Source organism: Papilio polytes, unplaced genomic scaffold (genome assembly GCF_000836215.1).
Source record: "Papilio polytes unplaced genomic scaffold, Ppol_1.0 DF821511.1, whole genome shotgun sequence".
In the NCBI taxonomy this organism is placed as follows: domain Eukaryota; kingdom Metazoa; phylum Arthropoda; class Insecta; order Lepidoptera; family Papilionidae; genus Papilio; species Papilio polytes.
Genome location: NW_013527693.1, coordinates 3,399,008 through 3,426,881, shown reverse-complemented (window position 1 = coordinate 3,426,881; position 27,874 = coordinate 3,399,008). Strand labels below are relative to the sequence as shown.

At 33.3% G+C, this 27,874-nt stretch overlaps 1 protein-coding gene across 1 annotated transcript; it reads left to right on the top strand.

Moving 5' to 3' along the window:
- Nucleotides 1-204: 204 nt before the first annotated feature.
- On the top strand, nt 205-24,867 carry LOC106108660. The gene is made up of 13 exons (XM_013289917.1): nt 205-614; nt 12,705-13,061; nt 15,122-15,258; nt 15,789-15,989; nt 17,615-17,851; nt 18,023-18,129; nt 18,472-18,691; nt 19,163-19,312; nt 20,190-20,336; nt 21,187-21,348; nt 22,691-22,905; nt 22,974-23,894; nt 23,960-24,867. Exons 2-13 carry the CDS (start codon nt 12,758-12,760, stop codon nt 24,504-24,506), a joined length of 3,348 nt encoding a protein of 1,115 aa, XP_013145371.1. The 5' UTR covers nt 205-614; nt 12,705-12,757; the 3' UTR covers nt 24,507-24,867.
- The last annotated feature ends 3,007 nt before the right edge of the window (nt 24,868-27,874 follow it).

The window sequence follows — 27,874 nt, the reverse complement described above, 5'->3', positions numbered from 1 at the left end:
CGTTTCAATGTGTGGGTGAATCACCATTAATGTGCACGTCATTTACAAGCCCAAAAATGTTACTTTCCCGCTTCCTCTCGTAGCTCTCTTGTAAGAGTGTGCTTGTGTGCGCAATTTGGCGTGTACGGATGGCTCGGCTTTATGTGTGGGTGCACAGTCCGGGACCGCTAGCCCCCTCCAGTAGCGAGCGGATCGCAGCGGTAATACGACATGTTTGTGTTGGATGGAACCGCTCCATGTGCCCCTGTCTATATTTTCGGACAATAGCATCGGCGACGGATTGAACTATATTTATTTTTTGTAAAGTGTATAAAAGATAGTGACTAAGCAGCATTGAGATATTGGTAAGGAACTCTTCGTCTTCAAAAGAAATATTTCAGTGCGTTTACATAATTCGAACCTGAAAATTTATTGCCGAAAAGACACGATCGTTTTAATAGTGTTATGAAAATTACCCCGTTTTGTTTTATCGCGTAATAACAACAGATCATTGACTATTATAAATTACAATGACTTTTTAGTGATTGTGGGATAATAAACGAAACTGAACAATTTCTGCTCGAAAGTGTCATATTTTGGAATTTGGTTTAAGTTATCTTCAGTTAGTGTTATAGGTAAGATAATTAACATACTTGATATTAAAATATGTTTTTTTTTTTAAATTTCACTGTATTTCTTAAATACATTATTCTTTATTTAACAGAATATTGTAATTTTTTATTTGTATTGTGTTATATTTTTATTTGAAGTTTATTTAACTGCAAAATAATAATGAAGATCCGAAAATTTAACTATGAAATCAAATGTTTATTTTAACTAAAGTGTTGTTACAAATGATTAGTTTTAATTTTATGTACTTTGCAAAAGTAAAGGAGATTTTTTCCAATGTAGTTTTAGTAACCATTCACAAATAACCATTAAAGTGTTTATTTAGTGTGGAAAAAAACATAAAAATATTTCATTTGCGGATATTGTTGAATCTTTTCGCTATAGGGTCAGAGGTTTTCTGGACTGAAATCTGTTATTAATAGTCATCATCCACTTGCCTTTATCCCTTATGGAGGGTCGGCACAGTATGTGCTGCTCTTCCATACATCTCTATCAGCCGTCATATCTGAATTCACTCCTTTCTTAAGCATATTAATAAATCTGTTATTAATAGTAGAGGAATTATTTAAGCAATCGACAATTTTTAGGAATTCACCTCTAAATGTATTCAGTATAGAATGTATTCATATAGATGAAAAGATTATTTCATTAATTTCAAAGAAAAGTTCAAAATAATACAGATACAATGCACAAAACAATATTCGACGTAGAGCTTCGATACTGCTACCATAACTGCTACGGTCGTAGTACCATCTACGATGACTACGATATAATTTTATTCGAAGATTTTTACAAACATTGAACATGGTAAATCCTTTTGAAATGCTTTTTCAATTGAATGTACATTTGCTTAGAACACTTGAATCAGTTCTGCTGTTGTACGGGTCGTTTGTTTATAGAAACGAGCGATACCGCAATTGACTGGAGTCATTGTTTGATGCCGCAAGCGTAAATCTATTGTGGAGGGAAATGTCATAGAGCTTGCCGTATGCAAAGGTAACGTTACATGAAAAAGAGTTTACCTTCACGTTGGAATATAAAATGCGAGCCCTATTCAAATGTTTGTCATGTAAATTTTAACCACGTTTTATGTATTCCTTTTTTAGGTTATGTAGCTACGACTAATTTACATTAGTAATTGTTTCTGTCATCCTGTTTTTAATTTGTTTGATGTTCAGACCTTTTTAGACGTTTTAAAATTTTAACTATGCGATTTTAAGGGACTTTCCCACCAAATTGTACATTGTCTGTTAACAATCCAATGTGTAAAATGACGTTATATGTAATTTTTAAACTATCTTAACCTCTATAAGCCAGTGGAGGGACAAGCCCTAAGAGTTACTAGCTACCAATGTTACTCAGGTCCAGTCTACTTTTACTAACGGCTTCCAAATTATCAAAATTCACCAGGAGTTTAAAAAACAAAACAAAACAAAACCGCTTCAAAGATTATAATGGGTACAGATTAATGAAATAACCAAGCAACGGAATGCACGTAGCTAGCACTGGTTTAGGAAACATTACCATTTTAAAGAGATAAAAATGTTACATATTTCCAAGTTTAAATAAACTGCAAGTAGTGTATGATATCGTAGCGCGAATGTAACACAACACAATAAAGCTCATAAGCTACCGCCTTGAGAATGTGATCATGGCCGCGTCTTCCTTGCTACACTTTGGGCAAATATTTTCCAGGAAATTGAATTCAGTGTTGGCAGTTTACATTTTAACTTGCCTTTTCTATGGAAAATAAAAGATTTCATATATTAAAGAATATGTAATTTTGGTGAATTAATTTAAAATTCAACCTGTTCATTTTTATTTGAGACAGACTCAAATTTTATCCAGGATACATGCTAAATATAAAAACTTGATTACTTTTTACCGTAGCAATGACTCTAGAAACACATAATACATAATGTAAACACACATACAGGAAACCCACGAAAAATATTACCCTCTTGTCAGTTGGAAAAAAAAAAGAATAATTTAGGACAATATCGTGCCTTCAACTGTCGTATTCCACGTTATAAACGTTATAAATGTCATAACATTTATTATGCTCCAGTATTATTTGTAAATCTTGCACGAGATGATTTGAAATCACTTTTTCATTTGTTCTTCCTGCGGTTATTATATTTCAGATGTCACTGTGTTGTGTGACTAGATGAGATTCATTGTTTTGTATATTTTATACGAGCTTTTTCGTTGTTACAACCACGTTGAAAACGGTTTGCACGTCAAATTCAACACAAAAAACGGAAAGCTATGCGGGCTCTAGCATTCGAATGAATGCATAGAATTTAAATGTTTATTTATTTGAAGGTACAATTTTATTTATTTATGAAAATACATAGAAATGTAAAAAGATTCACATTTCCATGTTAGAGAAATTAATAGTCGCCTTTTCATAGTTACAAGGAAAAAAATTTAATTTAGGCATATAGAACTTAGAGTATTAAGTAAAGCCTAAAACATTTTATATGTTTGTTGAAATATGAAAGAAATCTATTATACGAGTATAATAAAATTAGAGTGTTTGTTTGTGATATGGAAATAAAATCCAGATTACGAGAAGATGATGTATTTGCGTTGATGACAACGAAAATCGCATTAAAAAATATTTGTCTGTCTGTCTGCAAGCCGCTTTTGTTACGGATCATAATCGAAACAGCTGGGTCCATTTCGACCGGACTCACTGAAGGGTAGCTGATATAGACGGGCATATTATAGGCTACTATTTTATCTTAATATTACGTAGACGAAGTCACGGTCAACAGATAGTCTCAAATAAATGAATACTTCTATTCAGAAAATTAAATTTTTAAAACATTTTTGCACTTAGTTGATATTTAATAAAAGTGTATTTGTACACGTAGACGTAAAGTTATATGGAACATTAAAGCAAAACTTTACATCATTAATTTAATGAACGCCACTTATGCATTCATATTAATGTCCTTCTACGATCGTTATGAACCTCGCGTGCATTTCACTCGAATAATGTACTCGAAAAGTAGTAAAGATAAATTTAAGTACCTATTACGTCCAAAAGTTCATCTGGCGGACAATTAAGCTATTTCCATATGAGATTTGCATACAGATTTATGATTATTGCCGGCAATTGCTTTAAACCGTAATTATGACGTGTAATTCTAACAGATACGTTGGATAAACCAAAGCGTCAAATGAGCGCACCAATTAATTGGGACATTTGATGTTATCTGTTTCATATTATAGATGCATGTCCATTTATTGTAATTAAAGTGAACATTTCTGTGTTACAATATTGCTCCTCCTCTCTTAATCTCGCTACAGTCAAAGTTCTAGTCCTTTTATTTATACTCAAGGTATTCTGCCAAGCTAATATTACAGATATTTTTCATTTTATATCTTAAAAGAAAAATATACTTTCCACTCTTTTCAATTTAATGTGCACAAACATCCTTGTGCCTTAAGAATTTCGCCCATTCTCTTTCGAAACGTGTACATATCTGCCGAAAAATCACCTTAAAAGGCAACCCCTATGTTATACAGCATTTTAAATTATTTCTTATCTCATAAAACATCGCATGCATTCCAATTCGCTTAGAAAGTAATATCTATTTGGAATGCAGAGGGAGGTTCAAACAGCTATTGATAACAAAATGTGTGGAAAGATAGCTATCCACTGGCGATCTCTATCGACGCTGTCTGCAACCCTAAAGAACGAATAGGCCGGCCCCTTTGTAATCAAAACAGTAATCAAACGATATGAATTTGAGGGGTTGTGAGTTAAAAGTTTATTTGAATTTTAAATGTGCCCTTTGGCGATGTACTGTTATTTGTGAGTGACGTAGAAGAATATTAATATTTCAATGTTATTCTTTGTGCTTTACGAAACGGGTCAGACCGCGACACAAGTCCCCTTGAAGTAAGTGTTGGACAAACAATATAAATAAATAATAATAGTTACCTCGATGCCCATTGCTGGTTCCGTTAGTTATGAAAAATCTTATAAACAGCTCCGCAATAAAAGCGACTGAGTGTATGATAACATTATTTCACAATACAAAAACATAACTCGTTCTCGAAAGTTCTAACTAAATTTGACAAGAAGAAATAATTTATAAGGATAATCGACCAGACTTAAATTTCATACGACTCAGAGAATACATAATACATTTAAATCGAAACTAACATCATAAACGCGATACTTTAGATGGATGGATGGATGGATAGATAGATGTTTGAGAGTTTGTTGCCTAAACGGCTGATCGGATTTCGATGAAATTTGGTGTAAATGCAGAGGATAGTCTGGAAGAATACATAGGCTATTCCCTTCTGTTTTTTTAATCCCAAGCGGAGTCGCGGGCTAAAGCTAGTATATACATAAATTGGATTATAATGAACCAATGAACAATTTATTGCGAACATAAAAGGAATTTTCATATAGAGATATCGCGTTCGGGCTTAATTTGGGCCACTGTTCGCTCGCCAAGCAATTATCCACTTGAAATAGTGACTGTATTAGGACCACTCACTTCGTGCTAGCTTAAGCAGGATTATGTTAACCGTCTGTTACTAGTTACTACACGCAGCGAACTATCCAAGGCTTTACGAATATTGCTCAAATAAGAATGTACGGGCTTGATAATCATAGTTTATTGCGCCTAAGTTAGGATTAAGTTTTGAAGTATAATTTTTGGACGGTACCGCTAACTTAAATGGTATAAAGTTACTTTTATGTTGTAGAAAGTTCACATTCATCGAATATCTTTATTTATTGTTTAATTTTAGAATATTTGATGTGTTCGGCTGGTTAGTAACATTAACCAAATCAAGTTTATTTGTAGGACCTAAAATAAATCTAGTTTATTTTGGTATTTGTCTTTTTTGACATTCACAGTTACACAAGAAATTAATAAATTGTAGTTTTATTTATAGTTAAAAATTCATGAATATTGATTTGCAGAATAATGAAAAGGTAATCAAAACAGGGTATGGATATTTTTAGATAGATTTATGGAAACGACTTGTTAAGCCCACATGGCATCTTGTAACAGCAGACAGAGCTTATGCAAATGAATAAAGGGTGTTTCAAATGGCTCCGCGTCCTGGATTAAGCCAGCTGACGTAACGGTCTGTTTTTACAACATCACTTAGTGTACGGAATTGTAAATAAAACAAGTTAATTGAAATAAAGTGAAAGCCTTAATACTACGTTTTAGATAAGTATTTTGTAAAAGAGAAAAAAATATTTTACAACATTAACTGCTCAGCCGTTTAACGATATTCCAATAGTCACTGAATGCTCATGCAGAATCTAAGCATCTTTACCTATTGTTTTTATTATCTAGCGGGAATCTACAAAAGAAGATAAATGTTTATTTGAGAAGTGTTAAGCTTACTTTTTGGTCATAGATTAACTTACTCTGATTATTGTAGTAAGTAAAATTCTTCTCCTTAAAGTGCTATCTTCTTTCGAAGTTTGCATTATATTTGAAACTTGCACTCTTGACACCTCAGCTCTAAAAAGTGATACTTTATACTTTAAGATAAAAGAACAGTAAAAAATAATCTTGTATTGTTATTAAATATTATGTTAATAATATTAAAGATAAAGCTTTGAGAGAAATAAAAGCGTACTTGTTTTATCTAAATCAGGAGAACTATTCTGAGGAACACTTTGGCGTAAAGTCTTTATAGCCCCGTCTTTCACAAGTCCGCGTGTATCGCTTCTAATCATCTCGTGCTTTCACGCTTTTGTTTTACGGAGACCTCCCTTGGGTATCTCGGGGCTGGCTCGCCTCTATAGCTTAAGGAAACATGTATGTCAATAGTACGTAATGGGAGAGCCGTTTTACGAAAACATTTTGTGATATCATATGTATTCTTAAAGTAAAAGACCCATGTGGGAACCATTAAGCGCGTCGAGATTTCTGGCCGACAAAGGGCCTCGATGTAGATATAAAGCTACGCATAATAGGGCCGTTCCTTTCCATTACGGGCCCTTTTCGAATTTAATACCTGCGGAGTGGCCTATATAAGTTATTGTGGAATTGATGGCTTGTTCCGTTTATTCCGGCTATTTCAATAATAAATGTTTAAATTATTAATGCTATTCATAATGGTATTAGTAGATTACTGAAATTTGCAACTAAGTTATAACCCTTGGGGGTGGTTTTCATTCATAGTGGATTTTAGATTAATTTGAATTAAGTTCATGATTGTTTCTAACGTACTAAATGATTGATGAATGGATGGATTTCTTACTACGTATCCAAAATAGGTTAACGGATCTCAATTAAATTTGGAATAGATTTAGGACATAGATTGGAAGAATACATGAGATATACATACAAATGTCTTTTTTTACATTCCATGTCGACTTTAAGAATTTATTTATATTTCGTATTTTTACTCTATTGAAAACGGTATTGTAAAAATGAGACTTCTAATATATCTATGTATGTGGCTTATACAACGAGAAAACATTTCAAAACGATTTATGGTTTCGATTAAAACAATAACAGCGAAAGTCTGTTCCATTTAGTTACGAAACTTGTTATTGAGTAGAAAATCAAATATATGGTTGCGGCATTAAAGGGGATTGATATTGCCATCGAAACTTTTATTACGCTCGATATACTAGCTCGGATCATAAGACAGCGATACAAAAATGGCTACAATTGACTAAAAAGAGAGGCCACGCCACAAGTTCATTCAATAAATATTCCTAACTGCCATTTCGCAAGGAAACAAATGCTCGAAAACACAATGATGGCCCCGACAAAATACAATACTGCTTGTACCAACTGAAGCGTGTTCAACATATTTTGTTTGTTGGAGAAAATTGTGACCACAAACCAGAGCTATTTCTACAATTCGTTTCTTTTCTTTGATCATTTATTTACTAATAACAGTCTATATAGAGATGATGTAACATGATGAATACTTTTTTGCTACAATTTCCATAGCTGTTGGCATACTTTATATTCATTCATCATTTATGTATTCATCGACACTGCTATTATACGACAAATGCATTTACATTTTCACGCTATTTGCGGTTCGTTATTCTTTGAGAGATTGGATACGTTTTGCATTTCGGCATTCACGTGATGCGGTAAATAATTTAATGTGAGATTTATACGAATCGTGTCCAAATTACAAACGAACAGTTTATAATGAATTTCTGAAATTATTGTCAATCTAATTAGAAAACGTTTTTATTAACATTTATAACTTATAGCTTTAAATCTTAGTAATTACGAATATTATATATGCGATAGATGGATGGCGTTAGGCTACAAAGTCTAACGAACTGGATGTTTGATGGAACGTACTGGACGGATCTCGATGAAATTTGGCATATATGTAGACGATAGTCTAGGAGAACACATACTTACTTTTGTTTTTTATTATTCCTCCTGGACGGAATCGCGGACGAAAGCTAGTAATGTTATAATACGTACCTTTTAAAAGGAACAACACATATATGTGTAGTAATAAAACAATGACATCTCCAAGTTCACAAAAGAAAAATGAAATAGCTAAAATTAAAGCGCGTAAAGAGAAAATTAATCAAAAACATTTTATTTCAAGGCTCAAGTCTCATCTGCGGTTGCCTTTGAATAATGTTTCGCATTAACAAGCTCGGATAGTTCGTCCTACCAGACTGAATGGAGGACGTAATTAATTACGTTGGCCGAGATAAGGAGACGCAGGATAGCAAGAACCGTCTTTTCGGCGGGATTGTCTCAATATCTATTTGGCACAACCTAATTCAAAGGATTAATAAGATTATCTAAACAACATTAAAGTTATCAAATAATTCTAAAGTACTAAATAACAAAATGTAATTCTGTGAATGAAACTTTTGAATAAAATCCTTTTGAGATAATAAGAACATGGCAATCATTTCATACTAATATTAAAAACGAGAAAGTTGAGATGTATGGATGGATGGATTTTTGTTACAGTTTGTAGCCTAAACGGCGAAACGGTTTTCGTTGAAATTTAGTACAGATGTAGAGGTTAGTCTAGTACACATAGGCAACACTTTTGTTTTTTCTTAAACTCCACTCCGATGGAGTCGCGGACGAAAACTAGTTATTAAATAATTGAAGGCCATTTTTATGGGGACAATTATTAACCGCGTAGGAGACATTGGTAAAGATATATTCCTTGTTAATGAATAGCCCATCAAGAAATGTGGTTTTCCTAGTTGGCAAAACACATCCAAGATTTCTCTTTTTAACTGTATTTATAATTCACTCCAAAATTTAAGCTTTTTCAAAAGAATTATAAAATAAAAACTGTAAATGTAAATGAAATAATTTACATTATTGAAAGTTTTGAGACTTTGCCAAAAATGTTTTTATTGGTATTAAAATAATGCAGTTACATTTGGCGCATTTCTATTATTTTCTTTTCATTCATGAATAATATTCATCGTATCTTTCGAGATTAATTTATCGGCGCGGCGGCAGAGTATTGATTTTCAATCAGTCACATGTGTTCAAAGTTTTTATTACGTAATATACGGTTCGTTTAACTTCAGTACATTTCAAATATACGAGTACTTATGTTTGAAAGTGAACAGATTTTAATTTTGCAATTAAATTTGGATCAAAATCTTCTGCTTTGAGTAAGATGGGAAACATTTTATTTAAACAAACATAAGACGATGTCATTAAAATGCCTATCGAAATAAATTTCAAAGGGTATGATTTTTTTTATTGTACTTACTCAACTGTTATTTTATGCGTGTCTATTTTCTTATTATAATAGGACTATTAGTAGAGAATTCAACCATACGCGTGTTGTTTCGAAGTTTCTCATGCTAGATGTGTCAGGGTCATTTATAATTGTAGTTTGTACTCAATCTTGTCACACAACGCGGAGACAAGCGTAATTAGTATACATTCGCTTGACAAATCACATTTCAATCTTTACAATCCATCAAATTAATAACATCGTATCCATCGCATTCAGGCAATTATTAATTATATTAATAAATACGAAACTTTTAACAGCCTTTAAAGTTTAATATTCAAAATTGAATTATTATTTCCGATTGCAATACGTATCTCAATTAACAACGAGACATGAAGGGTTATGAGTACGTTGAATTGCTCATTGTTATTTGCTAATTGAATGAATAAATTGCTTTTTTTAATAATTACATACTTTGAATGACTATTAAAACATACTTTGATATTAAAAATGTAAATACTTGATGAATTAAAACAGTTTTTATTTAAATCTATATCTTTACTAATGTTATAAAGAGGAAAGATTTAAAAGTATTGGAATAACTCAAAAACTACTAAGTAGATTTAAAAAATTCTTATACCAATTAAAAGCTATGTTATCTGTAAGTAATATAGGCCATAATTTTTTCACGCGGGCTTAGTCACGAGTAACAGCTAGTGCTTTATATTCTTACTACCTGTTCCTGTGCAGCTTCATTAAGGAATTAAAAAAACTTTATTTTATTGTTTACATGTGTCAAATTATCAATTGCAAATGTCAAAATGACATGACATGATGACCTTGCTTATAAAAATATATAGCCTAAAGCGTGACGTAAGTGTAGGGCTTTTAATTAAAAAAAGAATTATTCAAAAATATGCTGTAATTGCTGACATCTTAGGCAACAAAGAAGTGTGTGTTTACGCTTTATTATAATAGTGTAGATAGTGTAGATAATAAGTACCTGCTCAATAAAAAAGTTGTACAGTACTTTATTTAAATGATAATATAGAAGAGGAAATGTTTTTTAATTGTACAACTAAAATGTAAAGTGCAATTGTACGGTACCGTTGAATGTGTGAGCATTTATTTTAAAGGACTTATCCCTCTTTAGTATTTTTAAGTCCCGACTTTTTGTAAGCAATCATTATCACCGCTTTGTTCGTCATTAATTTGTCACTGTCCAACAAATTATCTTGGCTTATTCGAAGGGAACATTAACCTAGATTTATCTTTTTACAAAAACGGTTTAAGTGAATTGTTTTTTCTTTTTTAATTTGATTTTTAAAGCGCAATATGCAAATGTGTAGTATTCTGCAGTTTATTTCTAAAAAAACATTTAAAACAGGAATTAAAACCTACCCTATAGTTACTTTAAGGGTGTACAGAAAAGTTGAAACCAAACGATTGTAATAGGCACACATATATTCCTCATCACCAGCTCACTAAATATCCCCAATGATGGGCTCGGAGCCTACCTTAAGTTAGCGGTGACTAGGCCATAGTTAACCACGCTGGCCCACTGCGGGTTGGTCGACTTCACAGATATCTTTAAATGTCTTTGGCGATAATTACGACGCATATATTACGGGTATGTAATCCTAAACGTACATACTCTAAGATAATGATAAAATTCAAGACTAGCAGTTCGCATTTAGTGTTAAAAGCCACAGAATCAGTAGATTTATTCTTAATAATTATTTTTTATCCTGGTGCAAAATTTGATCACTTCAAAATGTTAGGCATTATTTGCGTAGCTTGTATGATGGATTTGCAAATTTAAACCCTTTGTAAGCACTCCGCATTTGGAAACACAAATTCGCTTTTACGGTCATTTGCATGTTGCTGTGTCACAGTTGCGGTGACTTCTGAATTGCCTCGACAAAATTGTGCGCCCAGTTTTACATTCACAAATTATTACATGCATGCAAACATTGCAGTTTAAAGTGTTCCATATAGTTATGATAATAACTATATCCCAGTAATCTATACTTCTATACTAATATAATAAAGGCAAGAACAAACACGGCACATTTTTGAAGAATTCTGTAAAAGGCTACACTACACCTGCGACACGGTTTAGGCTATATATTTTAACACTATTAAACTTAGGGAAAAATTCTTTATGTGGGAAAGGGACCACAAATTACAAGCTGACAACATCAAGAAAGCAAGGTTGCCATGGTAATTACTATTCAATGTCAAAGGCCTTCATTGCATTTGAATTTTAATATTTGCAATTGAAAATTTGACAAATGTAAACAATGATAAAAAGTTTTTATAATTTCATGCGGATGAAGGATCAAGGGAAGAGCTTGTCTACAATAAAAGAATCTTAGTCATTCAAAGTATGTATTTGTTTAAAAAAGCAATTTATTCATGCAATAAGCAAATAAAAATGAGCAATTCAAAAGAGTAGTCACAGTAGTAGAGTAGAACGGGCTCAAAACAAGTATTCAAAGGTCTTTTAATGCCTTGACTTATCTTAAGTTTTGACACGAAATTATTAATAAATCTTGTTTAATATTTTAAGGTTACATAATCAAAAATCACTTCAACAAATAACTTTAAACTACATTTATATAACTTAAAAAACAATTCGCAAATCTAAAAGGAACAGAAATCTCGGTTAGAAGCTATAAAGATTTTTTAAACAATAAAATGGCTACGACACATTACAGGGTATAAAGTTTAATATCAAAGCCCTTACATAACGAAAACAAAGTTGAATGTTAGACGTTACGAACAGATGTACACATGGTAAGTGCGAAAGCACAATCGACCCTCAGTAAGTAGGGCAATACATTCAGTAACCCTCGCCGTGCCGCCGACATGTGTGCACACCATAAATAATACTGCGCACCTGTAACTAGTTAGATTGTGCCTAGATAAAGAAATTTAATATTCGCATATGCAGTACCGTTGCTGATTTATGTTACGGCGAAATGTGCGCTACGGCCTCGTGAAATAGTACCGCGTTGAGTTATGAGGTATGAAAAGTAACACCGACTGCATATGTATGCAACTAGCCGCTGGTAACTTTACGTAACTGCGAACTTTAGATGTGTTGCTAGATTAACAGTGTTTCTATTTAGTCTTATGATAGCTTAATGAAGATGTTTCATTCTGAAAATTATCACTCAAATAGCATTTACATTTGCAGTTTTTAATTGTTTTTTTTTACTGTGCGTTTTTCTATCAGCATGATATGTGTTAGAGTCATCTAACTATATCTCATCTTGCTCGAAAATTTACAGAATTGCTTTCGTAAAATGACAGCTCTTTGCCTAATTATCTCCTACGTCAAGGGAGTTTTTTAATGTAACATAATTAATAATAATGTTTCTTTGTTTCAGATCGTACATCGATGTGGTAAAGGATGTTGTGACAGAGTAAAAAACGGTATAAAATGTGTTCTAAATTCTTCAATGACGGAAGTGATGTAAGAACTTTTTTGTTCATGATTGTGTTATTGTCATTAAAACTGTGCAGTCCACAGGACTTGAACGATGAATTTGTTAACGACGAAAATGTAGATTCCGTAACGGATGTTAGTGTTAACACAGATAATGTAAAATCCCCTAGCAAGGGTACAAGCTCTTGCAGATCTAGTGAATTGCTCTGTGATACAGGCCAGTGTATATCATTAGACAGATATTGTAATGGAGAAGATGACTGCGGTGATAAAAGCGATGAACCAAAAGCCTGTACACGTAAGTTGTTACTTTATTTTCTTACGTAGATAAAAAAAAATCTTTGATGACCTATAATTTAATTAGCAGAGAGACGGATTGTTAAATATTAAATTCGTAGAAAAAGACAGAAATTCCGTTAAGTGACTTGTGTGGTGTCTATCTATAAGTGGACTATCCTTTCTAGTCGTTAGATATAAAAGCCGCTGAATAATCTATTGATCTATGGTTTTTTCCCAAGATTTCGATCTAAATTAAGTGTAAAGTAATTTTATACTCTATGATCTTGTGTTAATAAGTCTATATAGAGTTGATTACGTAATATCCCCGACATGGAAATGCCAATAGCCTCGTTAATACGTTACGTAACCACAAAAAGTTATAAAGGGAAATGAGTCGACTTGTCGCAGACTTGTAACTTCACGGGGGACCGTGGAAATTGCTCATTTACGACATTCATGTTCCTAAAAGTTTACGCGAAGGCAATTGCAAGTTTTCCAAGTTGATAACGAACTGTGTAGGTCAATGTATTAGTTCATCAAAAGTATCACCGAAATGTTTCATCAATAAAGCGGTATATAATTATTTTGGGAACTTGTTATCTTAGTTTTGAAAGTATACAACATTTTTATACATATACATCACGTTTACACTAAGAAACCTGAAAGTTACGTTATTTTTATGAAAACGCATTTAAAGATAATTTCATTTGACAAGGTACCAAAAATTATGAAATAAATCAATATGTGCAGGTTGCATTATGATGTTTTCCTTCACCGTAAGAACGTCGGGTAAATTATGTACATGAAATTCGAAAAATCGAAAATCACATTGCTACATGGCGGAATTCGAACCCAAGACCGTGCTGAAACCACTGAGCCACCGACACTCTGTAATTATTATAATGAGGATCAAATTAGAGCAATATTTTATATAAGAACCCTTCACGCATAATATGCATATAGTGGAAAATCTCAAGACAATAAACTTTATATAATTACGGAGGTTAGCTGAAACGAGCTTACCCTTTATCGTTCCCACGTAAAAGGTCGTTAACCTAAAATATGACTTAGCAAAAACGCCTACAGTTTACATTAAAATGATGTTCAGAAGTTTTTGTGAAATGTTTTGGCTTTTTACGTAGATATCAAATTTTGTAATTCGCTGATTTTCATACTGAAATTAATTTGTTACTCAAATATTTAAAAACGGGATTTTTTATCCATATTCGTTGCATGATATTTTTTTTTATTCAAAGTCTCAAACGAAACATAAAACGTTCTAATGTCTGTTGAAAAATGTAAAATGTTTTCGTACCTATATTTCTATGAATCTCTTAAAACAAGAATAATTTATTGGCCTAATACTTTTTTGTTTACAAATACGTAAGACCTAGGGTGTAATGTAGTGCAGCATAACGAGCTAGTATGCACCTAACACCGACCGCCTCACGAATAAATTATGACGAAATAACGCGAACAACTGTTACTCTTAGGCGAGTACATAACCACGTACACAAGCGTGTCTAAGTATGCCATTACTCTGCTAAAATGGTCCATTTGTTTCGAGTCAGCACGCGTAGAACATAATGAAAGAAATTGCCTGTTTTTGTGCGAAATTTTCTTCGTTTCCAAACCAAAAAAGCATTTGTAGGCAGCGAACGAAGGTGTTTTTATTTAAAAAGGATTGAATTCGGTACTCCAGGTGGTTTTCTTTTACAAGTATTAACCAGTTATATTTATTAAAAACGTGTAAACTCAAAAACATTTTTTTTATCAGCGTGCGGTTATAATTAAATTATTCATACATAATATACAGAAACTCATAGAGAAATAATAAGATTAACATTAGTATTAACACAAGCAGATAAAATCATTGTTAATTTATTTTTCTACTTATTAACCTATGAAATAAATTAATTGGTTTCGTGGTAACAACAGAATAGCGTGTTTTATAAAACTTATAAATTCAACATAACCTTCTTAATATGTGACATTAATGTTTAAATAAATTTTAATAAATAGTAAAAAATAATGAACTATACTAATGTACTAATGGGTAAATTATATTTTGTATTGTAGCGTGTAACAGGACCTACATGGGAGATGTAGGTCGTACTTACGAGTTAGAAGTGCGCAGGCCAAGAGAGGATCATCTGCCGTTTATATGCAACCTCAACTTCACCGCAACCGGTGGAAATTATGGAGATATTATACAAGTAAGCTGGTGTCTGCTTAAATCTACAAAAACTATAGGAGTTTATCATATCGTTTGATAAATTACTACTTTTGTGCAGCAATGTAAGAGGCTACAATTGTCAGCATTAGATAGATTGCATTTATCAGCATTACACATAGCAAAAGTAACAATAGAAATGGATATCTCTAGCAATTGTTATTAGCTAAATTCACCAATTTAATTGTACATTATAGCGCCAATAGCTTAATGGCTTGGGGTACGGACTATCGATCTTGCGAGGTCGAGGGTTCTAATCCCGCCATTCGACTATTGTCGTGAACCATATTCTAGCACAAGCCTAAAGCTTAGTAGGAATGGTTAAATTAACAAAAATCTACTAATATTTTTACAACAAAAAAAAAATAGTACCCAAAAAGGACAGTCCATCTCAGATTCCTTTTGGTGTTGTGTGGAAATCAGCACGACTGATCATCAAACATTGCTTGATGGTTCTTCACTTCCTAGGGGACGTCCTAAATACGTCCATTTTATATATCTTAATATTTTCAGTTAACCTTCGACACATTTACTGTGGGTAAATTCGTGTCGTTTACATCTGACGGGTGTCCGGACGGGCACATGACGATAGTGGAGAACAGCCCTTCGCCCCCCACTGGGCAATGGTGTGGCTCTGCTTGGGGATACACCGTGTACTTCAGCGAATCGAATTCTATCAATATGTCGCTACGACTCGATAGATTAAGTCAGCAGGTAATACGTATTTGATTAGCGTTTAAATTTTATGTGTTACATGTTTGTACGTAATTTGAAAGAGCAATTCTATGTATTTTTGTATTTGTTTGAACTACCAGAACTGTTTATTATGTGACTAATTCTATATAGTTATTGTCATAACCCATAATTCTATTGCAATGCTGTTATTAAATATTGCATAATAGTTTTAAAATTATACGCTAACGTTAAAAGAGGGCATCAGACATGACTATCGATTAGGTAAATATGTAATGGTATTTGAATTTATTTCACGTCGCCGTTGTACTCGTAGTTCCAATGAGTCATCGATGTTAATTTAGCCATGGCGTGTGTACTGTAATTACTATTGCCTTTATATGAAACCCATAATTTCATACTTTGAAAGAATAAAAGGAACTTTCGCCGGCGAGTTGCTTTAAAGGAAAGTTTACCCTTCATGCCATAAAACCATAAAAAGAACTTATAAAAATGGATTAGTTTTGAAAAGAAATAGCTATAACCGTTCGTTCCTATTGCCTTTTAGACTTAAAACTAAATATAAATCTTTAGATAAGTTATCATACTAATATTATTAATGCGAAGGTTTAGATAGATGGATATTTGTTTGAGTGTGTAGCCTAAACGCCTTAACGCATTTTGATGAAATTTGGTATAAATGTAGAGGACGATCTGAAAGAACAAATAGGCTGCTCACTTTTGTTTTTTTTTTTTAAATCCCACGTCATGGGAGTCGTGGGCAAAAGCTATTACGGTCATAAATAATTGTAATTTGATGTTTTTATTCGATGTTATATTTATAGGTGTTCGTAATCCAAGTAATTATCTTAAATGATTGTAGTATTTATCACAAAAAGATATACCACTCGGTTAATCCACAAAATAATAGCTTTTACCTTAGTACAGTAATTAACAGATCTGATACATGGCAACATTAATCCCAAAAATGAGCAACGATATTTATCTTCATTAAGAAAGTTCGGCCCAAGATCCCTTTATGTTCTACGTTGTAACTAAGTGTGGGTTTGCGCCTGTGACTTAACTAATATTTCACATCGTCCCGCTTTTAACGCCTCGCTGCCCGTCCTTTATCTGGCGTTAGCAGTCGAATAATGTGCACCGAGGGTTGAACTTTCGATCAATTAATTAGACGATGATTACGGACACCCTCTAGAGGCTACGATAAGAATTTCCCCGCCTCAATAATTTTGCTTCAACAATTTGTTATGCGTCAAGGTTATTTATGTCTTTATTTCGTGTTTATTAACCGTGAAATTTTACTAAAGTAAAGAAAGATTATCCCTTAACAGTTAATAGAGTTTTTGAGGTTATTTACGCATACATAGAAAAGCTACCGATTTCAGATATGAACAGCTAATTATTTATACGTTGATATTCGGATTTTTCCCCGAGCAGAGTCAGTAAATTTGAAGAGGTTGGGGTTTAATGTAAGACAGTCTCCACTAATATCGTATTAAAATCAGTATGTTGTTTTATCTTCTTACTTATATATAACTTGATACAATTTCGTTCTCCAAACTAACACGTTTCGTGTTCAAGTTTATCGCGTGTAATCACGTCGCGTCAGAAATAATTACATCGGTACTGACGACGTTTGCTTTTAGGGAGTCGGGTACAATTTCGACTTCAAGTTGGCTTACAAGTTTCTACGTCGGAGCGAGGCCCGTCTGAGATACGGAAACGCTACGGTGGGCGCGTGGCGGGGAGAACGGGTGCCTGGCACTTACTGCGACCGCATTCTCACCGACTGCGATCTAAGAGCATGCCGCATCCAGTCTCCCAACTTTCCCGGCGTATATCCACGGAACGCTACTTGCACGTACCGCATTGAACATACTAAGGTACACAAAAGATACAACTTTATACGAGACCACTTCAGTCTAAGTTCTCTAGTGTGTTTGATAACATGCGAGTGAACATGGAATGAAAATGTATTATTGAAATATTTGAGTTGTAATAATACACAACTATTTTCAGTATTTCTGTGTAATAACATCAGTTTTTATTTTTAGATACCAGCGGACAAACATGTACTACTAGCTGTTAGACAAACGAACAGTCATAAAATACATATCAAAGATCAAATAGTTAAATATGACAGGAGTCAACGAGTTCTCAAGTGAGTACATGAATTCTTACCTAATTTAATTTGGGAATGAATTCGCAAAACACACTTCAATGGATCAGTGCAGTTAAATGTTAAATTGAATTCCGAACGTCGACGGAATTTCATTTTAAAATGACTAATGCTGGGTTTCTGAAGTATCTATTTATTTTATCTTTCATTAGTGTTCGTTTGACCTTTGTTTCAACGGAGTAAAATTTAAGTTACGTAGTTCAGAAACGCATTTCAAAAATTTATCGAGCCTAAAACTCCGAGTAATGATTAAACGTAGCTGGGGAATTGGCCATAAATATGGGGTGTAAAAATCTGAATTTAAAATAAAAATAACCTTCTTAGGATTTGGGATCAGTGCAATGTGGTTCAAGATTATCTCACTGTATGGGATGGAGCGACTCGCGAGTCTCCCGTGTTAGTTCGTCTGTGCGGAGGTGACGCGGTGCCCGACATTGTGAGCCGAGGCCCGCACATGCTGTTGGAATTCCACACATCCCCGTACGACAATCCCTTTCATCCGGTACCGCTGAGCTATTTACCGGGATTTGAACTCGAAGTACAGGTTGGTTAAATGTACTATTGATTAATGGTTTATTCTAAAGCTAGTAAAATGTAGTTTCTATAAAAATATAATCGATTCTTTATTGCATTGAATGTGTTGTTTTCTTTTACAATAAAGTTTTAGTGCGAGTTTTAGCAAGTGCTCAAACGGTTTTTCAAGTGAACATGAGCGTATCTAATGTTAAATACTTAATGTATTTTTTTCTATGGACAAGGCTTTTTTATGGCTTTAAGAACACATGTAAGTTAGTTTGTAAAAAAATAAATTATTGCTAGATAACCTACTAAATAATTTTGTTTAATAAATATTAATAATGAGTATGCAGCCCAATAAAGCGTGGGCTAATTCGTCCAGTCAGCCGTGTGAGCAACGAGGGTGACACTAATTCGATACATTTAGGTTTCGTGTTACGAGCCGACTCGACGTGAAATAAGATTGATGTTACTTTAGCGTGTAAATTTGATTTGGTAGGTCTTATACGTGGATAAAGATTCCCACTCGTACGTGCGCGCCGACGGACGATGTCGGTTTATTCTGCGCTCGTCTGACAAAACAAGCGGAATATTGAGGAACCCCAGGCATTCGCTACCGCCGAATACGTCTTGCGTTTATTTCTTTCAGGTACGTATTTAGAATACAGTTATTATGAATAAGAAATAACTTTTAAGAAATTGACTACAGAATTATACTGAAGACTAGAAAAATACAACCTGAGACAGACCTAAGGGATAAACAACCGATACAACCAAGTTTGTATAAACGCGCATACACCTTGACTAAACTATCGAACAACTATTTAGTCGCGATTATAGTAATTTATGCTTTTATGAAGGCGTGCACGCTACTCAATTTAGTGGTGCAACTAAACAGTTGAATTTCCTGCAAAACAATCGACAATCGCACAATAGTTATGCTATATTTTAGTCAAAAGTGAGCGCCCGCTCTAAATGTTGACTTTGTTATAGCTTATGTGTATAGAGTCGCAATTTGAGCTATGTTACCATTTTTACAGTTTGATAAAATGACAATCAAAACAAATAGAAACATGTATCATTCAAAAGTTTTTCGTCATATCCGAATTGGCTTGAAATGGTTTCGGCAATGTTGACTTGTTTGTGTTTGTAAAAGGTTGCACCGGAGAGCCAAAAGTGCAAAACTAAAACAAAAATTGCAGTTTATTTATGCAAACTGCAGCTAAAATAACAATATTCTATACCACTTTACAGAATAAACTTTCGCGTACAAGTCCAATGAAATTGTTCAAGAAATTTTTATTATTTTATACACTAACTTTGGAAGCGACTTGAATCCAGATTTTATTTACTGAATGGCAATATACTACCGTTACGTCAACGAAACATACCATGTCATAGACAATAACACATTGAAATTAAAGTTTACTATAACAAAATTGGCCACGTATCAAAACAAAACTAAATAAATTGAATGTAATTTATCTGGGTAAAAAAAATATGTTGAAAAGATTTCCCTTTTCCAGGGCCGTGCCAACGAGATTGTGTGGGTGTCATTTGTGAAATATCACGCTACGGGCACGGATCCGGCGGGTTTTGATCAGCAGAAAGACTGCTCCTCGCAACTCACCATTTGGGACGGCGCTGCCCCTGATGCCGATCTCGATAGGAAGGTATTCTAATACTTCATCATTTACTCGTATAATACTATATTAGTTATACATTCATATCGGAAAGTGACGTCATTTTTAAGCTATCTTAGCCTCTATCAGCCAGCGGTGGGACAGGCCCTAAATGTGCAGTAATTTCGCCTTATTGCAATTGATAGATAAAGTGAAAAGAGCATCAGTAAGAAGGTTAAGTATTGTAATGTTATGAAAGAAACAGATTAAACATAAATTAAATTTGCATTCATTGAAGTCCAGTATTAAAGAAGATTAATGCGATGATACAAATAAAGAAGTAGTATAAAATTAGGTAGCGTTTCCACTGCCTTTATTCGTGCCATTTCACTTTGCCAACTACCGCTACCTTACCACTTGACGGCGGCAGCCAAACATTAATTTTCTTTAATGTGTCTGAGTACTCTTACCGAGTTCTCTACTGACTGCAGTGCGGTGTTTCGTTCCATTCATTCGCAATTCCTTTGCTTGCATTAAGAACGGATGAACACTAAAACTTCCGAAAGAGTTTTTTTGGCGTTTAATCAACTAATTTTACTTTTATATTGAAAAGACTTTATTGTTTTATCTGATGTGAATAATACGGCTCTTTGGCTTTGTATAAGTCATAGAGCAGTAATAAATGTTAAATGTAATGAAATTAAAATAAATTTCAACAGAATTCTACTTCAAATGCTTATACTTAAATATTTTTTTTAATGATATGTAATTTTGTTGGATTGTTTAGACTCGAAAAAGTATCATTGTCAAGATTTTAAAATACAAGCTTACTTTGATTGCGAAAGACCTAATTACGTGTATTAAGAAGTTAAATGGAGGTTAATTAATATTTTTCTTACAGTTAGACATGAGCGATAAGAAGTTACTTCTGGGCTCATTCTGCCGCGAGGAGTCGCCTCGGCTGTGCGACCATGCACTCCTCTCCAACGCGACCAGAGCAACAAGACCCTGCGCGCCAAGCGAGAGCTATATAACTACGGGACCAGCATTAACAATATTACAGGTCAGTTGTAACTGAGCTGAACTTGACAATGAGTTACAAGGTTGTTTACAGTTCAGACACACAATTATATGATAAGATGCTTTCATTTCCGGAACCGATTCTGCTATTTTAAAATTACTAGCTTTCGCCCGCGACTCCGTCCGCGTGGAATTGAAAAAAAGAAAACTGAATAGCCCATGTGTTCTTCCAGACTATCTCCTACATCTATGCTAAATTTCATCGAAATCCGTTTAGCCGTTTAGGCTACAAACTCTTAACAAACAAACAAACAATCCATCCATCCATCTATCTAAACTTTTACATTTATAATATTAGTAAGATAGTAAGCATAATAGACAAATCACCTTCTTTTATTCGCACTGTAATCTGCACTATTTAAACCTTTCTCTATCTGTTATTCCCTTCGAATGTAGAATTCTCGAAGCGTTGAAACATTAATCGGGAAGTAGACAGATAAGTCACGCGCGCGCGGGCATTGCATTTGCCATAGTGAATAATGCAAGGGACACGTGCGGACTCCACTTTGCTCTCAGTCATGGAATGCTTAAGCGCTGTCGTGTTATTTCGAGATATATAAAAGTGCAACAGAATGTAATCTCATTTGATATGTATGGACAAAAACGTAACATATTAAAATACATGTGTGAAGGTGTAAATCGAGTGTTATGTATTCCTTTTACTTTGCGTGAAAATTGAGATTTATACAAGAACAAAACTTTTTAGATATTATTCAACAATATCAATTGAAAAAGTATATTAATTACATCCATATAATTTATATACTTTACATAATAATACAACCTGAAAATTTAAATGATTTAAATATACTCGTAGTAATAGATTATGTCTAAAACCATGCTTTTCAAGTAACCTCCTTTGTTAAGAAATATGAGTAAATCATATTTTATAAGCCATTAATCATAAATAAAGAAAAACAAAAACTAGTTAATAATTGTCAAAAGATATCTAACGATACTTTTGCACTACTTTCTTGATATTAGTTGTCTGAATTGTTCATTGCAGGCGAAGACTCAACTCAATATAGGAAAGCAGGTTTAGCCAACTTGATAAAGTCACTAGTTTGAAACTGTTTTATTATTCCACACTAAATACAGCGCAGTGACTTCGGGAAGTTATATAACTTTTGTATTCGAAGATATACTCGAAGTAGATGTTATTATCTTTTTATTTGAGTACATTAAATTAAAAATAATCTTTAAAATTATTTATTTCAAGCTAATAAGGATAAATGTGACAAGAGTGTTATTTCTGTTTAGTAAGTTTACAATTAAATAAACGAATTAAGCCATTTTTGGATATTTATTACTAAAGTTTATTGCAGGAACTACGTCAAGGATCCGCTCTGTATCCCGTATCATTCTTTCTCCGTTACGAATTTGTCGACGTAAGTGAACAAGGACAACCCTTGACGGACTCTCGCTCCGCTTGCGACAGAGTTTTCAAATCCGCACAGACCTATTCAGGAAGATTTCAAGCACCTCGGGCTATATTTTATTACGGTAGAGGAGGCGCACAAAATCTTACTTGTATTTTGAGGTAACATAGTCCTATATTTTGAGATGATATTTCGGAATTTTAGTTTTTAACTCGAAATTTAATTACAGATTTGAAGCAAAGTATGGAGAAAGAGTGCAACTCACATTTACCAATACATATTTTGGTAATAAATATTGTATTACTTACAAAGATAGCAGAAGCAGTCGCTGGGTATGCGACCAACCAATAAAGAGAACGATCGGAGGCGAGGGGTACGCTCAAATTATTATTACAGAGTATCCTTGGGAGGGGGTACCCATACAAAGAGACTGTCTTTGCACCAATCGATCGGAGCCGTTAAATATTCATACCTTAACCGCTCCAGTTGTGGAAGTAAACTTTACTGTGACTATGATGAATATTACTGAAGATTATGACGATTTTGCATTTGATGGTGAATTTAAATTTGTTCCCACTGGCTCGAGTGATGAATCAATTTGTTCGTCGGGATGGGGAGAGAGACGGTTACGAGGAAGCAGTGGCGAGATTAGACTATATGATAAAAGACAGATGCCCATACCGCCAGAAGTTATTGGTGACCGTAATGTTATATCAGAAAGCGTCAGAGCAGAAGTCGCTTGTGTACATCGTCCATGGCTTATCGAACCTGGAGGTGATGAAGTAACTCCACTACATGGCAGATATTTGTATATGAAACTGCCAGGATTTAAAATGTCATCTACTTCAACATTTTGTCCGACACCCAATAGAATATACATTTACGAAGCTCACGATACATCAAAACCAAATGAAATTTGTCCAGACGAAAATGAGTCTATGGAATTGTTTTCCCCTGGTTGGAGCGCGTCCCAAACGAATTTAGAATCATCTCTCAAGCCGCATGCACGGAGTTACGTAATTGATTTTCTACAACACGAACCGGCCGATTATTCAATCAAGTGGATAGAGGTCATGAAAAAATCCGCAATGGAGAACGAAGCTGACTCGGTATTTTTTCAAACGTCCATTTCCCTCGAGTGTAGATACAAGTAAGTGATTATAATTATATTCCTTTTTACTAATGTTTGAGTTTTTAACTATATTTCAATTTTAGGTGTCCGGAGTTGAACGCTTGCATACCTTACACATTGTGGTGCGATGGAAACGCGCATTGTCCTTCAGGTTATGATGAAGAAGACTCTAATTGTTCCTTCAGAATATCGTTGCCACCTCCTTACGTTGCCGCCGCTGCTGGCATAGGTTTGCTATTATGTGCTATAACTGTAGCACTATGTGCGTGTAGAAGACGGCGGAGAAAGGACAAGCAGTTTAAGGCGAGATTAGATGGTGCATTACCATCAGAAGAGAGACCATACGATCGTGTTAAGAGTAATGGGGTTGCAGAAACGATACCTCAATACGCGACCGTTCAAAAGTATGCAACTTTGGATAAATATAGTTTAAGTCAAAAATATAGCGCCGGATTAAATGACGCAAGATATTACGATGAAGTGTCACAAAGAGATAAATTAGCAGATACTAGATACGCTAGTTTAGGTCGAGGTAGTCGATGTGCTCGTACTGAAAGTATTCGAGGTAACGTTTCTAGAAGGCCTAACCCCGATATAGGGTATCCAGATTTAAAAGATGGTTTCTGTTGATACAAACTGTTATGTATCGATTGTACTTCTAATTTGCAGTATTAGGTATAAAATATTCTGTCTTATTTTAGTTTTTGAGAAATTAATATACTAAAGACTGAATTGGCATAAAAATCTCTGCTAATAGTCATGCTTTTTTATTTATTGTAAGATCTATGCTCACTTCATTGTATTAAATGTGTAAATGTAAATATTTTTTGTTATTGTTCGCATCATATTATCCAAGTAAAATATAACAAGTTTTCTGGAACAATCGCGAATAAGAAAAATCGAGTTTTCTTGGAGAATTCTTGTGACTTGTACGAGGGTTAAATAATTTATAATGTTATATAAATAAACAATTTGATGTAAGATTGCAATGCGAAGGTTGTATTTAGTATTTCCAATATTATTTTATTTATTCATTTATTATAAAATGCATCATCTACTTACATATCTGAATGTAAATAAAATGCTTGACAATACAAATTTAAGGTAAAAAAAAAAACTTGTTCTGTAAAATGATTTAAGATAATTGTAGTAAATGGAAGTTACGTATAATATTATGTATGAAAATATTCCTGAAATGAATATGTTAATAAAATGCTGAAATCGTAAATTATAAGCTTGTATAGGTATTTTAATACATAACAATAGTTTTTACATTAATAATATATAAAAGAAATGTGATATAGAGTGTAAAAATAGACCATAAGAAACTCATAACTGAATATAACTTATGTAACTGTTAAATAGGTTATGAAAATTTTGACATACTGTAAATTTCACTCAAAACAATATGCGTAGTATTAATTAAGATAGCGTAAATAAAATCAACATGTACATAAAATAGAATAAGGTTTTTAAATCTGTAAGTTATAACGGGATAAGCGTGTAATTTCAAAGTATGAGGAAAAATAAAACCGTTTATAAAAACTTTGCATTTTCATTTAACTCTTAGAAATCACTCCTAACCTCAGTTAAATAAGGAACTCACTAGATTTTATTAAAAATTATCCTGTATAAAGTATAAATGATTTTTTATGCTGTAAAGAGTTATTACATTTTTTCACGTTCTATGATAATAATTTCTGTAATTTGTGATGGATCGCTGATAAATAGATGCAAATAATGTAAGAATTTCCAGTGAAAAGTATATCTTCAATAGATTTTACATAAGTACTATATAATACTGTATACTGTGAAGATCATGCATACTCATACATACGTCTCATACATACGTGGCTTAATTATCATTTATTCGAGTAGTGATTCCAATCGACCTATAATTGCTTAATTGAATAATACAGTTTGCGCAGCGCTTGCTGAGTCGGAGAAGTAGAAACGCTAATGCATCAGCCTATAATCTCATTACTCGTCGACATAAAATCAATCGATAGCATCAATTTGTCTACGAAACATTAAAATTCTTCAGGAATAATGTAGGTGTGGTTTGAACTGGTGAAGTACAAAACAAGTACATAAATTTACTGTATAATTACAGTCAAATAACATTTGTTTTTCAACGGATTGTATAACAAACAGCGTACTGAGCTACGATATATAGTCCAGTACGTATGAATAGTGCTATGACAAATTGTAATTATATCGTGAAAGTCTAATGACATTTCACTAAGATCTGTATATCTCCTGTGCAATTTTTATTGTAAAACATCTATGTATATCTATACTAATATTATAAAAAGGAAAATTTTCATTTTTAGATTTGTGTATGTATTGAAATAACTCAAAAACTACTGGGCCGATTTTAAAAAATCTTTCATTATTAAAAAGCGACGTTATTAGTGAGTGATATAGGCTATATTTTTACTATGTTTTAATTCCACATGGACGAAGTCGCGAACAACAGCTAGTACTTAAATAAATTTCTAAAGTAAGCCATTTGTTTTTAAATATTCGCAAAAATTTTGTAACAAAAAGTTTTCCGAAATAGAAAAATAGAATATAGTTGTTTTTTTACTTACACGGAGCGCGGTATTATGAAAACAATAATCTTAACATTTGTATGTGTAAAAGTTTGTCTAGAGCATCCAATCGATAGCTATTACTTAGTAACACGGCCAACTGCGATGTCGTACACACCAACTGGATTTCCATATCTAAATGGAATACGGCCTTCCACAATCAATTTCGTTCCCACATTCCATTTGAAAAGTGCACCTGTACCTACAGGTAGGAATATAAGATTTTTTGTTGTTTTAGTTTGGTATTGGAATTGAAAATTGAAATCTACGGCCAATAACTCTTTATATTAGTGCGACGTTTGCTTTGTAATCGTGTAGAATGCAAATATAAAATATATATTCATAGTGCATTCTGCCAGAAAGCATTGTTAGGTTTTCAGTTAATTTCGTAGGAACAAATTCAATAATTTTAAATAGAAGTAACATTCGAAAATCTCATATTTATTAAATGGAAATTTTCCTTTATATTGGATTCGTTGACCTCTTGTTAAATCTATGTTCTGATATATGGTAGAAATGTTTTTGCTTACAAGTGGAATCCGATCCAGTTAACTAGAAGTTATTCGAGCGTGGCATGAACTTTCGAGTAAATGTAGCATGTGTTTAACCACGACCATAATTCCAGCGTAACGACCTTCTAGGGGAGGAAGATAAGTCGAAGTTTCGGCAGCGAACTTCGGACGGGTTTATCGCACGCACGTTGTAAGAAATTTTAATGATTCCGCTACAGTTGAACGAAGAATTTATAGCTACGAATACTTCATTGAATCTTGTAACTACTGATCAGTACTGTAATAATTCATATGCTAAAGTTTAAAATGTTATTTTTATCCAAGGACGTATTTAGTGTTGAAAAATAACTTCACAATTATAAAAATATTCTGTTAAAAGCTAGCTCATTTTCAATTAACTGATATTTTTTTGTCAACGTAGATGATATTAATAATGGAGCATTGTTTCTTGTGACAGGACTCACTGTCAGTCCCGGGAGGTTTTTATTTTATTAAAGTTCCGCCGTCACTCAAGCTTTCAAAGAAACCGAGATAACATTTTACGCAGTACTGTACATATTATGGACCATAGAAGAATAGTAGAATTGAGTGGGTATACAAAGATGATTTCATACTCTACTTTTATATTATTTAAGCAGAGGTAAGGAAAATAAAAATTGCGTTGGAAATACTAAAATTATGTCTCTAAATACATACTCGTAGATTATTAATCTTTTGAATAAGGTTTCTTAGATATCTGCAAATAAAAAAAACATTTATTATTTAGCAGCAAATTGTGTCACATGATAATTTAAGTAGAAAATGAAAAGCATTTTGAAAATTTTCAGAAATTGGTCTCCTTCTCTGAAGTCTCGTCGAGAACTGTCCTGGCCTCTGGAGACGAAGCCTGTTT

Excerpts from the sequence above, each read along its gene's own strand:
- LOC106108660 (XM_013289917.1), top strand. The coding sequence starts at position 12,758 with ATGTGTTCTAAATTCTTCAATGACGGAAGTGATGTAAGAACTTTTTTG. Across the intron at positions 13,062-15,121 it reads TGAACCAAAAGCCTGTACAC|CGTGTAACAGGACCTACATG; the intron begins GTAAGTTGTTAC and ends TTTGTATTGTAG. Across the intron at positions 18,692-19,162 it reads GATTTGAACTCGAAGTACAG|GTCTTATACGTGGATAAAGA; the intron begins GTTGGTTAAATG and ends TTGATTTGGTAG.